The sequence below is a fragment of the Eptatretus burgeri genome, chromosome 18, assembly GCF_056783735.1.
Source record: "Eptatretus burgeri isolate ZD-2024b chromosome 18, Ebu_testis_v1, whole genome shotgun sequence".
NCBI lineage: Eukaryota > Metazoa > Chordata > Myxini > Myxiniformes > Myxinidae > Eptatretus > Eptatretus burgeri.
Window position 1 is genome coordinate 38,367,902 of NC_140978.1, and position 14,682 is coordinate 38,382,583.

General features: G+C 46.3%; 1 protein-coding gene across 2 annotated transcripts; it reads right to left on the reverse strand.

The window, feature by feature from the left end:
* Positions 1-8,685: 8,685 nt before the first annotated feature.
* LOC147008926 (uncharacterized) lies at positions 8,686-14,140 on the reverse strand. Of its 2 annotated transcripts, XM_085864098.1 has the most exons (4): positions 11,877-14,140; positions 11,483-11,552; positions 10,529-10,696; positions 8,686-9,604 (listed from the first exon to the last, which is right to left on the reverse strand). In XM_085864098.1, exons 1-3 carry the CDS (start codon positions 13,212-13,214, stop codon positions 10,551-10,553), a joined length of 1,554 nt encoding a protein of 517 aa, XP_085720224.1. In that variant the 5' UTR covers positions 13,215-14,140; the 3' UTR covers positions 8,686-9,604; positions 10,529-10,550. The 2 variants fall into 2 exon arrangements, 1 of the variants encoding a protein (XP_085720224.1); XR_015053292.1 differs by lacking the exons at positions 8,686-9,604; positions 11,483-11,552; positions 11,877-14,140 and adding an exon at positions 11,008-11,415 and having other exon boundaries at positions 10,564-10,696.
* Positions 14,141-14,682: the final 542 nt, after the last annotated feature.

Here is a 14,682-nt window from a genome sequence, read left to right on the forward strand (position 1 = left end):
CGATTGAAAGACATGTTCCACGTGTTGGACCAGTTTGTGATTTTATCCAGATCTGCAGAGAGCGAAGAAGCTGCTGCTTGCCGGTCTGAGGGATGACAGATGGTACGGCAGAGGGTGGAGTCATCAGCAAAGAGATATAGAGGATTTTCCAGAGAGTCGGAGAGATCATTGATTAAAACCAGAAAAAGAACAGGGCCCAGAACACTGCCTTGAGGAACTCCAGCCTGGACAGGATGAGGAGATGAGAGAACTCCATTTTGGGCCACACTTTGACTGCGACAGGAGAGGAAGTCTGTGATCGGTGAGTGGAGATGGCCTTGGATACCATAGGAAGAGAGTTTGGTGAGCAGGGCAGGGTGCCAGACCGTGCCAAAAGCACATGATATGTCGAGGGATATGGCTGTGATTTCATGCCTGGCATTGAGGATCTCCATCCATTGTTAGGAGAGCAGAAGCAGTATATCGAAGGGAGAGTGCATGGTCTGAAACCAAATTGATGATCGAAAATCCAGCCATTGGAGAAGAAGGATTTTGATGTCTGAAGCAATGATGGATTCCATCACCTTACTGATGATTGTAAGAGGGTTGATCTGTCTGTCGTTGCAGGGATCTGTTTTTGCACCTTTTTATGTAGGGCAGTAATGTTTGCTGATTTCCAAGCAGATGGCAGATGACCTTGAGCAAATGAGAGGGTGAGTGGAACAGAGAGAAGGTGAACAAGAGCAGAGGAGCAGGTTTTTCGGACACGTGGTCTGATGCCATCTGGACTGGTTACAGAATCTGAGTTGAGGTTTGACAGCAAACTCTCCACTTTGTCACAAGAACAGGACACAGAGTCCATGGACAGTTGGATGCAACTGGGTAAGGTGGGTACAGAAAGCGATGGGTTTCATGCATAAGATTTCGATGCAAACACCGAGTTTAGGCATTCAGCCTTTTCACATGCGGTATCAGCAGTCCAGCCATTTGAGGTGAGGGAGGGGATGGAGGGGGAACATTCACCAGAAACAGATTTGATTGGACGCTACCAGGATTTGGAGAAGGGAGAGAGGTTTGAGAGTTCAGACTTTCGCATCGAAAAATGTTTTCTGGCTCTCCTGAGGGTAGATACACACTTGTTCCGAGCTTTATGGAAGGAACTGAGATTACCCTCAGTTGGCTTTGCTTTCCATGAGGCAAAGGCAAGTTGTTTTAGGACAATTGCCTCGCCACAAGCTTCAGTGAATCATAGGTGGGAAGAAGGGTTGGACAACTGAAGACGAGAGGGGGATAAATCTGTGCCTGAGGGAGAGCAAGTTTCTTTGAAAGAATTCCCAGGATGAGTTTATGTGTGTTGGAGTTGGAGAAAGTAGCGATGGGAGATTAGTCTAGAAGTTTGATGGCTGCTTGGAGACCTTGCCAGTCGGCCTGAGTGCATGCCAGACTCGACGGTGCTGAGGTGGTTCTCTGATAACAACCAGGGAGATGTCCACTTTGACAAGCACGTGGTCAGAAGAACCTCTTGGAGCAGAAGAAGAAAAGCAGATATTTTCAGGGAAATTTGTCAAATCAGATCCACAAGAGATGGAGTGCTATTGGTTGGGATCCTGGTTGCTATCGGTTGAGATGTTGACCGATTGAGTCAGTCCCAATGAGTCGCAGAAGTCTTTTGCTGATGTGCCATGACAGGTGAGAGGTACCCACACCGAGCCAACTGGCACAATGACAATTGAAGTCACCACATCTGAGGAAGAGAGAGTTCAGATGAGAAGATAGAAGTTGGTCCATCTTTTCGGATAGTGAGGTGTAAATGGAGTCATCACTGTTTGGTGGATGGTACAGCACACATATAAACATTAGGTGGGAGTGGAGTGGAAGCCGTAGCCAGAGGTATTCCTGGGGGGTGTGGGGGAGTGAAGGCAGTGCATGGAGAGTGAGGAATGGAGTTTTTGATGAAGAGAGCAACTCCTCCACCAGAACGAGGTGCAGGTCTGTCATACCGGAGGAGGGAGTAACCAGGGAGAGATACCTGGGAGTCAGAGATGCCTTGAGGGAGAAAAGTTTCTGTGAAGCAGATTATGTCTGGTTTGTCAGTGGCAACCTTTGTGGAAAGATCTGTAAGGTTTGAGCGAAGGCCACGGATATTTGAGGTCCACACTGTTAATGAAGAGGGAGGGGAGGAGGCTTTGGGTGGAGGGGATGGGAGTGGAGGGGGGAGGGTCGGAGAAGGGAGGAGGGGTGGAGGTAAGGAGAATTGTTGAAAGAGTGTGGGGGATTGCAGAATAGCCCGGGAAGGGGCCGGATGAGAGGGCGAAAAGGCTCTGTGGTGCTGGGGGAGGGGGGAGGGAAGAGGGGGGGCAGAAGGCAGTTGAGGATTTGAAGAGGTGGAGTGGTGAGAGGCAAGGGGAAGGAGCGAGCTTTGTGGATGCGAGGGGGCGGGGCAAGTTTGAGAAGGGTGAGTGAGGGGGTGAATGGTGGGAGAAGGGTGAGTGGGGAGAGTTGAGGGAGAAAGGTGAGGGGGTAGTTTTTGAGAAAGGTGAGAGAGAGTCATGAGAACCGAACGTGTGAAGGAGGAAGATGAAGCATTATAAGGCAAAGCAGTGGGACCTGATGAGATCCCAGTGGAAGTATGGACCTGCCTCGGGTGAACACGTGGTTCAGGTGTTGAATGAACGATTCACCTGTGTTTTGATAACAGAGGAGGTTCCAAGGGAATGGAGGCAAAACATTCTGGGAATATTAATTAAATATGGCCTTTAATTATCTTCAAAAGGGATGTTTTCATTAACCCAAACACCCAATGTTCACTTCCTTGGAGTTCCCTTCACATGCAAATTTCACGATGCTCGGTTTAAATGGTTTTGGGGTTATGGAGGACATACTGACACTCACACTCACACACACACACACACACACACACACACACACACACACACACACACACACACACACACACACACACACACACACACACACACACACCTTTATTGCCTCAGATTGCTCTTAAATCTCAACCATGGCATGAATGATGGACCATAACGTGTTCTTAACCAATGTTTAAACGACAACACCAACACGAATTAAAATAAACTAGTACGGGCCCGTAGAGGCAGGCCTGTAGGTGCGTGCCAGTATTTGCAGTCCTCTCTCTCCCCCTCTCTCCCTCCACCCTCTCCCCCCTCTCTCCCTCCCCTCTCTCGCCCCCTCTCTTGCCCCCGCCTCTCCCCCCTCTTTCCCCCGCCTCTCTCCCCCCTCCTCTCTCACCCCTCTCTCTGTAAATGGATTCACAAAAAAAGAACATTAATTGTGACGTCATTCGTGATGTCATAGCACCGTGTCTTGTCATTGGTCGACAGATAAATGGCCGTAACTTGGGAACCACTCGTCCGGTTGACATCAAACCTTGAAAAGGCAAATCTGCGGGGCCCATGCAATATTCCTGGCAAGTTTCAATCCCATTGGACCGGCGGTCGTCGAGAAGCTGCGGTCGCAGACAAACAGACAGACACACACACAGAGATTGCTAGAATTATACATAAACTCGTACGGACCCGTAGGGGCGTGCCAGTATGTGCAGCCCTCTCTCGCCCCCTCCTCTCTCCCCCCCTCCTCTCTCCCCCCTCCTCTCTCCCCCTCCTCTCTCACCCCTCTCTCTGTAAATATATTCATAAAAAATAAATAAATAAACATTAATTGTGACGTCATTCGTGATGTCATTGCACCATGTCTTGTCATTGGTCGACAGATAAATGGCCGTAACTTGGGAACCGCTTATCCGATTAATATCAAACCTCGAAAAGGCACATCCGCGGGTCCCCAGCAATATTCCTGGCAAGTTTCAATCAGATCGGACCGTCAATCATGCAAAAAAAAAAATAATAAAAATGAACATTAATTGTGACGTCATTCGTGATGTCATAGCACCGTGTCTTGTCATTGGTCGACAGATAAATGGCCGTAACTTGGGAACTGCTTGTCCGATTGACATCAAACCTCGAAAAGGCACATCTGCGGGGCCCCGGCAATATTCCTGGCAAGTTTCAATCAGATCGGACCGGCAGTTGTTGAGAAATGGTGGTCGCAGACAAACAGATGGACGGACACACACACACACACACACACACACACACACACACACACACACACACACACACACACACACACACACATTGCTGGAATTATAGATCGATGCTGTTATCATTATTCTGAGAAATAAATGGCGTGATAAGGTGGAACGACACTTCAGCTGCCATATATACACCTTTTCAACACTGAAGAAAGCCATAAAATTGAAAGAAAAAAAAGAGGAAGCATTGTGACATCATTCGTAACGTCATAGCACCGTGTCCTGTCTGGTTGACAGACAATATATAGGTCGTTATTGGTTGACAGACATTGGTCATTGTATCACGTTATTCTTTTTACTACTACCAATTATTGTGATATTATTATTATTAATACCAGTGTGGGCCCGTCGGTGCGTGCCAGTATGTGCAGCTTCGTGCCTGCAGTATCAGGTCCCCAGCATCAATTGTGACGTCATATCAAACGAAGAAGAAGAATTGTGACATATTTTACATATTTTTAGTTTTACATATCTAGTTTACATATTTGTAAATATTGAACAATCTCTGATTATCTCAATGGATGGAGGATCGTTTTGAATCCCACTCCTGCGGCCATTTTACTGAAATAACGAATCACCTCTCTTCATGTCGCTTCCTCCACTCACACACACTCCGCCCCACGATCGACGTTCTTGTGAGAAAGTTATTTCCGTGAAACGTTTTATATTTGAATCACACTCGCCGTGTCACTCTCGTCTTCACTCGGATTTTCAATCGAATCCAAAACAAGAAAAATCTAACATGGAATACACCACCGGTTCACTTCTCCATCAACCCAAAAACGTTATCTCTTACAATCACCGCTTACCTGCTGTGGAGGTCGGGATGGTTCTCCGGAGACGAACATCATGACCGCTGCGATCAGAGACCACATCTCTCATGCACGTCTATCCACAGAATGGCGTTTCACAATCAATCTCTGTGTTGAATGATCCCGAATATGGAATTCTCATTGTCTCCAACAACAACCATTGTGACGTCATAGTTGCCTGTAGCCACGCCCCCTCCTCACCGCATCATTTCTTTCCACCTTTTGTATAATTTATTTATTTTTCTCTGATTAATCTCGGTAAAAACCATGCGGCCCAAGTTGATGAACATCACGAGTATTTTATCCGCCCTGTTTATGACCTGTAATCAGAGTTCAGCTTCTCGTTTTTATATTTAAATTAACAAAAATGCGATCGCACTATTTTATTATCGCGCCGTTGAGAATTGTAGTGCAGTTTACCGCCGCGCGTTAATTCCGGTGTAGACGCACTATTTTATTATCGCGCCGTTGAGAATTGTAGTACAGTTTACCGCCGCGCGTTAATTCCGGTGTAGACGCACTATTTTATTATCGCGCCGTTGAGAATTGTAGTGCAGTTTACCGCCGCGCGTTAATTCCGGTGTAGACGCACTATTTTATTATCGCGCCGTTGAGAATTGGAGTGCAGTTTACCGCCGCGCGTTAATTCATGGGTAGATGCACTATTTCCGCGGACGGAGGAATGACGTCAATTAACTGTAAAAATAGTCTCAATCATCAACACGATAAATAAACAAATACATATCAGGAATTAGTGAAAAACAATGAGAATCTTGCACATTTATGATGGTATTCTGGTAGGGAGGGTGTGTGAATGGCGGTTTGACGTCGTGTGGTGTTTGATGAAATCCTGGGGGGAACGAATGACGTTTCCTGGTGATGAGGAACATAATGTTGACGCACGAGGAGGATTTGGCGCGATCGGAGAACTGAACGATCACTTGGACCATCGACAGAAGGTTTCATTTGAACGTCACGTGTTTCACCTCGTCGGACAAGGTAATTACGTCACTAATTACATGTTAGGGTTTCGGAAGGGAGTGAGAAGGTGTGATTTTGGGGATTACGACGCTGGTGATGAAATAAAAGATCAAATGAGAGATAAATGTTCATCGCCATGTCTGTGTTGAGGTCTCCTTCACGAAGCTCACTTGAACATGGACACCATGATCCGGACAGCTCGGTCTGGGGAAGTATCCGAGACTCGAACCACACAAATGGAACAAAACACCGTCAACACTCCCAACATGGAGGATGTTAACGTGATGAACAAAACATCATCAACACTCCCAACACGGAGGATGTTAACGTGATGAACAAAACATCATCAACACTCCCAACATGGAGGATGTTAACGTGATGAACAAAACATCATCAACACTCCCAACATGGAGGATGTTATCGTGATGAACAAAACATCATCAACACTCTCAACATGGAGGATGTTAACGTGATGAACAAAACATCATCAACACTCCCAACATGGAGGATTTTAACGTGATGAACAAAACATCATCAACACTCCCAACATGGAGGATGTTAACGTGATGAACAAAACATCATCAACACTCCCAACACGGAGGATTTTAACGTGATGAACAAAACATCATCAACACTCCCAACATGGAGGATGTTAACGTGATGAACAAAACTCAATCTCAACAAACTTCAAATGAGCCGCCTGTGTGGAAACAACGTCACACAAATCTGGTGACGTCACGAGAAGTTTTAACTTCTCAGGTTTTCCGTTTCATGATCGTCCCGTCCACCTCTCCCCAATCCGTCATTTCAGCCGAACTGTTGCGAATCTGGAAGCCATGAGCACACAACATACAGGTCCTGTAGATCAGTTATATCTGTAAGTTCATGTTGCCAGTTTGGGTCCCGACCCTCGTCTAATGGGTAATTAAATGTTCATGTGCTGTGGAGTTATTTTGATAGTTTGGGTTTTTCTTTTATTTTTCCACCAATATCAACGCCGACGACACAACATCACCCTCACCTTCACTTCGCTTCCTTCACCTCGCTCTGGCCGACGTCATGGTGGATGGAGTTCAAGGAGGAGCCGTGCGGCGGCGCTCGACCAATGAGCGTGCAACGAGTGAAGTGATCCTCGCCCACCAATGAGATATCGCGACAGGAGGAAAGGGCTCCGCGTGATGTCACCATGCCCTCTGGCCAATCAAGGAGCTTGCCGCCCGTTTTGGCCAGTGAGAGAGACGAAGAGCGATTTGTGCGCCAAAAAACAGCCAGTGAGAGAGGGAAGGTTGCAAGGAGGCGGTTTCCCCCCCCCCCCACACCCCCTCTGAAGAGGGGCTATAATTATAGGCGCGGTCTGCGCGTTGGGGAGTTCTGAGAGTTCTGCAAAGAAGTGAACTTCTGCACGCAAGGTGGTGGAGTGAAAAGCGTCTGCGCACGGAGTGGTCGGTGTAATGTCCGAGGTGCAGTGGAACAGGAAGAGTGAGAGCGTTAAGCAGTAACTCCGCTTTATTGGCCGCCCGGATGTACATCACTGCCACCCCTAGCGGGCGAGTCATGACATACGAAAACCCAACCACGTGATACAGCACAGTCGGGGCAACGGAGGGTCTTCTCCTGCCAGCTTTCGCCCTGCCGACTTCCGTTCGCCTGGAGCCCTGTCGTGAGGGAATCTGGATTGTGCTGGGGTTCCAGTTCTGCCCCGAGGACCTGGTCTTTGAAGACCGCACGAGGCGGACAGGTCTGAGACAGGCCTCAATAAAGACCATTTTGGTCCGATTCTTTGGGTGTGTGCGTATGTGTGTTTGTGGCGCCAGTCAGTTAAGTAGTAAATTGTTTCAGTGCCGTGCTGTATATATACGTGCATTTCTTTTAATCGGTTTAACTCTGCTCTTGCGTGCTTCCCTCGTCACCCAATTATTATTGTAAATAAAACATCCCCATTTGTGAAATGTATCCGCTCGTTCATGTCCTTTTTCATTGGCTTAGCGTGCTGTGTGTTGGGAAACTAGTCAGGCTGTTGCCGCTATAACGGGACATTTGGACCGACGGACCTCGGCGATAAACCACTCGGATCGCACACGGTTCGAGTACGCTAAGCGGCTCGTTCCGTACAGGTGCCGTCGAGGGTGTGGAGACTCGGTAAATGGCCACGTGGTTATGTAGGTATTTTGAAAATTGGCGAATAACCCTGCACCACGTGGCAGAAATATTGACGCTTCACGGTCCGATAAGGGACCCGTACTTTTCCGTTTTCCGAAAAGGTACGATCTAAATTCCGGGCAATCGGTCGAGCCGACTCTACTGCTCCATCTCGCGGTCGTGCTCGCGGCCGACGCCCGGCCCTGCAACATTGGTGTCCAGGAGCGGGACTCGTACCCCTTCGTCCACAAAATTCAGGGGTGGAGCGAGCGAACCCCCCCTCCCGTTCCCCCAAATTTCGAGCGTTTTAAAATTATTCCCAGCACGCAACATGTTGAGCCAAGACGAGCTGAGGCAGGTGGGTAGTAGTTGTGGTAATAGTGTAGATGAACCCATGGTCTTGGACACCACCGCCATGCAGGTTGACCATCCCCCACAACCAAACACAGAGTCCGTAAAGGGCGCAGGGGTGGTGTATGACACCTCCCTCCGTCACACTTCCCTCCCGACCCTTGGCGGATCCGCGCCCGACCAAAGCGAATCGGCTTCGTCAGGGTCGCTTGACATGAACCATTTGGTGGAGATGCTCAGACGAGCAATGAGTGAGTATTTAAAAACAAACATGTAAGAATTGAAAGGGGATTTGGAGCACAATATGGATGCAACTATGCAAACACTGAGGGGCGATATGCAAACCCTGAGGGTTGTGGTTTCGGAATCGCCATAACGCCACCAAGCAGTGAGTGAGATGGTGTGACGAGGTGATTATGTGCCGCTTTCCTCAACGCGGTGTGTTGTTTGTGTTTGTGTGTGTGAAGCCTTTTCCTTGATTGATATAAAATTTCACACCCCTGCAACTATCTCAATCAAATTTTACAAACATGCTGGGAATACCCAGGGTCAGGTCGTGAGCACAACCCCCTCCATCCCCCCAAATCACTCAACCCTTGAAGGAAATTCTCTGTCGACACGTTTGTGTAGGTCTGGAAATCTAAGAAATAAAAACAGCTGGTCTAATCAACACTAAATATTACAAACGTGCCAGGGGTACCCACGGTCAAGGGTCAAGGCCAACGTGCAGCAGCTTAAAACTTAGCCAAGATTCTGAAATACAAGAAACCAAAATTTGCTTCCTCTCGGTGCTCCGGTTTGGCCTCGAAAGAGAAACAAACACAGAAACACTTTAAATTACTTACATAATTAGTAATCATGAGGAGACATTTCCAAAACAATATTTTTGACACCGTTCCTTGGATTTATAAATGACATAACTTGAAAGGAAAAGAGATTTTAGGTTAATTTTATTCTCTGTAATTACAAGAGAAAATCTACATTCACACAAGAAAATTAATACTTTTATCAAAGACAATTCAACAGTGGAGTCTTGGGTGCTGGAGTGAAATGTAACATCAAGGTTGGAGAACCTTGAAGGGATACTTGTGGAAAAGATCCTTCAGGAACAGCAATGAAGGAGAGCCATTGGGAATGATTATTGAGGAGATGAGTCCGCTCAGGCTGGAGATGTTTTGGAAGAATTTGAAGTCGATCCAGATGATGATGGCAGCAGCTGAAGGGAAGGAGGAAACAAAAAAAACGGTAAAGATAATGTTGGAGTGTAAATGTGTTTACACAGTGTTGAGGAGACGCGTGGTGTCCAGTGATGAAGTGACACATGGTGTGCAATGATGATGACGCATGGTGTACAGTGATGAGGTGACGCATGGTGTCCAGTGTTGGTGACGCATGGTGTCCAGTGATGAGGTGACGTATGGTGTGCAATGATGAAGTGACACGGTGTGCAATGATGGTGACGCATGGTGTACAGTGATGGTGACGCATGGTGTCCAGTGATGAAGTGACACATGGTGTGCAATGATGAAGTGACGCATGGTGTCCAGTGATGGTGACACATGGTGTGCAATGATGGTGACGCATGGTGTCCAGTGATGGTGACGCATGGTGTCCAGTGATGAAGTGACTCATGGTGTGCAATGATGAAGTGACACATGGTGTCCAGTGATGGTGACACATGGTGTGCAATGATGGTGACGCATGGTGTCCAGTGATGAAGTGACGCATGGTGTGCAATGATGAAGTGACACATGGTGTCCAGTGATGAAGTGACGCATGGTGTGCAGTGATGAAGTGACGCATGGTGTGCAGTGATGAAGTGACGCATGGTGTGCAGTGATGAAGTGACGTATGGTGTCCAGTGATGAAGTGAAGTATGGTGTCCAGTGATGAAGTGACGCAGCAAATCCCAAGGGTTCATGGCTGCAGTTTCCTTCATGAGTGACAGACCATGATTGGCATTGCTTGTACAAATCAGGGAGAGACCTCACCTGTTTCATGTTGGCCGATTCATTATGTTTAAATTCTCTTCACTCGGAATTATTGAGTTCTCATCATGAACAAGGAAGTAACAAATTGACAAACAAGGACACAAAAAGGATGCAAGTGATTAAATCAAGTCCAAGGAAGGTTTAAGTACCTGGAGTTCTTGAGACTGATGTTCATTGAAAAAATGCTGAATCGGCCATCTGTAAGAGCCTGGTGTATCGTCTTTTGTTTCTGGATAGTTTGTACGATGGAACGATGATGGAATCTCTGCCAAACATGGCATCTTCCTCCCCAGCCACTGTCACGATGACGTCTTCCTCTGCACATACAACAACAACAACAACAACAACAACAACAACAACAACAAGGTCAAAAACACGAAGTAGCATTGTCATCATAATCTCCATCATTATCACGTGTCCCAACACAGTCCTGGAATGAATTTCTCTCTCTCTCACTCTCTCACTCTCTCACTCTCTCACTCTCTCACTCTCTCACTCTCTCACTCTCTCACTCTCTCACTCTCTCACTCTCTCACTCTCTCACTCTCTCTCTCTCTCCCACTCTCAATGTTATTTCACTTCCCCCTGCAATTTCACATCTTGATTTTTCTTCATCACCATCTCCCACCTTATTTACATGAACCTTTACTTTCTGACAGTTTACAAGAGAACTTTGGTAGTTTGGTCCATCATGCCTGCACCTCCTGCAGAAGCACACAAATCCCCACTTCCTGTTCAAATTTAAATTTAAAAACCTCTGATGTCCTTCGGGTGAGCCAAGATGTACAACTTATGGGAAGGGAGCTCGAGTCACCCCAAGCAAATTGGAAGTGGGATTGAAAAAATTTAGTTTTTCAAACAATTAACTTTAATGATCATCCAGGTGCACACAATGACTTCTGCATGAACACATCAACACTCGAACCATACTTCCACCAACTGGAAGATTTGTTTGGTACTTCTCTGACTTCGATTGCAGCAAAACATTCGTGTTTTCACCATTTCGAAGGCACGGACAAAATGGGACACGATGGAGGTGAAGAACACTGAGTTTAGACAAAGTTTGTAATAATTTATGCGAGGTAAGAATCTTGGTAACTTACGTTCCATCCGGTAAGAAGGTTTCTTGTAAGAGGGTGGAGGAGGAGGGAACGAGCGCCTCTTCTGGGGGGTCTTTGGAGAAAGAATAAAAAGATAAAAGATTAAACACATTGATGTGTTCATCAGATTGATAACTTGTTCAGGAAAGGGAACATCAGGAGATGAACTGATGGAACAGGTAATCGATGACAAGGTGAATGAGTCGATTTGATCCAATCAAGGTGAGTGATAATTCTTGTTATTTATCCTGCGTGGGGATGACCATGCCAATATGTGACCTTTATCACAAAAATAATAATTACAATTATCCAACTGAACAACTTCATCGTGGGGTTCACTGTGTTTGTACCCAGTGTGTTCACCCCCAACTTCTCCCAAGTACTGAAGAGTCCTCACCTGTTGAAGATCCTGCTTACGGTCTGATCCATCAACACCGTGCTGCACCTGTTGCAGGCCTTGATCACGTTGAGGTTTTTGTTCCTTCTGCACTCCAACAACGTGTGGTTTCTGTTGTTGACCTGGTTGCTGTTTGAGCGATTCATCACGTTCAGGTTTTCGTTCCTCATCACGTTTCCTCTGTCCTTCCTCTCTGTGCTTTTGTATTTTCTTCTTTTGCTTTTCTTCCTTTCTCTGTCGATGTGCTTCTTTTTCTTTCTGGTGCACCTCTTCCTGTTTTATTTCCCCTCGTTTGTCGTGCTCTCGTCTCTTTCTCTCCTTTTCCTCACATCGCCAAACCTCATGTTCCCGTGTCTGAACGTCGTTTTCTCGTTTACGTATTTCCAGCTCCAGCAGATGTACCGCCTGCTCTCGACACAAACACTCTTCCTCTTTTATTCTCTGTGTCTCCACAAATTTATCTTGCCGCCCACTCTCCTCCTCTTCTCTTTGGTGCACCAGTTTCTCCATATTCTCCACATCCTGTTCTCTCAATCTAATCTCGTCCTCTTGGCGACATGTCTCAAACTCTCTGTGTTTAATGTCCAGTTCTTTCAATTCCATCTTTTTATCAAATCGAGCCTGTTGTTGCAACTCGATTCTCTCTCGTTTATCAATCTCTCTCTCCAACCCGAACAGCACGTGCTCACTGTTTAAAACTTGTTGCTCTTTTTGCTGGATCTCAAGCATTCTGCGTGTCTGCTCCTGATGGACCGAGTCCTTCCATCGTATGAATTCCTCTTGTTCTCTCAGGAATCCCTCTTCCATTTCCCTCCACTCTGCCTCCTTTATTTTATTTAGCTCTTCTTCATTCTTTTTCACCTGTTCTTCCTCATCACGTTTTCTCATTTCCTCTTCCTTGTTTCTCCTCTGCTGCTCTTCCTCTGTTTTATTCTGCTGTTCTCTCTCTTTTCTCCATCGTTCATCCTCATGTCTGTGTTGAACGTCTTTTTCCTGCACAGATTTTTCTGCGAGCTGAATTAATCGCTCTCTTTCTTTCATTCGTTCTTCTTTCTGGTGCAATTTTTCACCTCTTTCCTGTTGTTTCTCTCTCTCTCTCTGCCACAACTGTTCGAACAATGCCTTTTTTTCTTCCATTATTTTATCCTCATCTTCCTTCACCTTCTGAATCTCCAACACCTCCTTTTGTTGATCCTCCTCCAGCAACGGCCACTCCTTTTTTCCCATTTTTTTCTGCAAGTGCTTTCGGCCACAACAAAAACTGCAACAAAACAAGGGCAATGCTCGTAAGTTTGAGGAAAATGTATGATTTTGTGAACGACCAAACACATGTTCCATGAGTGTTGCATTGTAGAAAACGAAGATGAGACGATTCAATTCCTTACACACATGGTCTGATTGAAAGATATCTTGACCAATCAAATCTCAACGAAACTCCAGACACTGAAATACAAGCATCAACAAGAAGGACACTTGGAAGAACACATCCCTCCGCCAGGCTGATTAGTTTACGTTTTGTATCCCAGTGAAAGGCTGGATCTGGATTTGGACGTAAACTAAAATGTAATCGGCTTGTTCTGGTCACCAACAAACTCATCCTCCAAGTTTCATCCGAATCGGTCCCTAACTTTTTGAGATATCACACTGTATGTGTATCGTTTTAGCACAATCATGCAATCGTGAAAAATGAGTTTCAAAAATCCTCGGATCCAGATCCGGATTCAGATCTTCACCAAAATCGAATCATTCAGTCAGTGTCACATGCCAAACCTCTCCAACAAATTTCCTCCAAATCCATCTTCAAATTTTTGAGATATTGTTCACAATCAGACGAACAAACAAACAAAAGAGAAAGGGGTGAAAACAAAATGTCCATCCACCTGCAGAGGAGGAGGTATTAAGACCAGACTCCGGACCGTGGGCCTGTTTGTGTACAAGCGAACACATCCGACGGTATTTCCAGTCTTGTCTGCCTCCTTGGTCATTTCTTTCTTATGGTGTGTCTGAGGCCTTAAGGTTGTCTGAGGACCTTCTGATCGTATGAAACCCAGGGCACGCAGTGTGCAATAGTTCTTTTGTAATTGTATCTTTTGTTTTCCCTACCCTGTTGTTGAATACACTTTGTGAGGAAAAACATCATAATAACAATAATAATGACTAGCCGAAACCCCGTCACAGACGGATTCCGTTCATTCAACCACCCTCACCAGCTCACCCACACTCGAGGGACATGGACTGGACAGGGCGTGCTTGCCTCCGCCTACTCATCCCCCGCCCCTGCCCCATTCCCCCCGCCTCCCACCCCTTGCCTTCAATTTGCTTACACCCGCCCAAAAATGTGCTTACCTTGCCCCCCGCCTCTTCACTCCTCGCCCCCGTCTCAACGAAAAGTGTTTATTCTGCTTCAGAGTTGAAGGTTGACTATTGCCACTATGTGCGATGCACTCTTACAGGTACGAAGTTTCTTTCAGTCCAGGTCACAGTCCCGAGAAAAACGTGACGCGATGGCTTGGAGAAGCACAAAATTGGTCCTTCAGTATTAATATATAGAAGATACAATGTTTCTTCTTTCATTTTTTGTGTCAAATTCACATTCTGAGGTAGTCAGCATGTGCAGAAGGGGGTTTTACATTGCAGACGCTATTTTCGAGGAGTGGAATTACACCTCTCAGTGGTAACGGTCTGTCGACGACAGACGTAATGACATCAGCGAATAACAGATGATGTCATGACGTCCTGACGTGTCTCAGCGGTGACGTCTCATGTCGCCATGTCAATGAATGTAAAACGAAAAGTGTTTATTCTG

Bases quoted from the DNA above. Each gene is read 5' to 3' on its own strand.
- LOC147008926 (XM_085864098.1), bottom strand. From the start codon at position 13,214: ATGGAACATGTGTTTGGTCGTTCACAAAATCATACATTTTCCTCAAAC. The intron at 11,553-11,876 runs GTGAGGACTCTT...CTTTCTCCAAAG, and splicing joins GTAAGCAGGATCTTCAACAG to ACCCCCCAGAAGAGGCGCTC. The intron at 10,697-11,482 runs GTAAGTTACCAA...TTGTATGTGCAG, and splicing joins ACCTTCTTACCGGATGGAAC to AGGAAGACGTCATCGTGACA.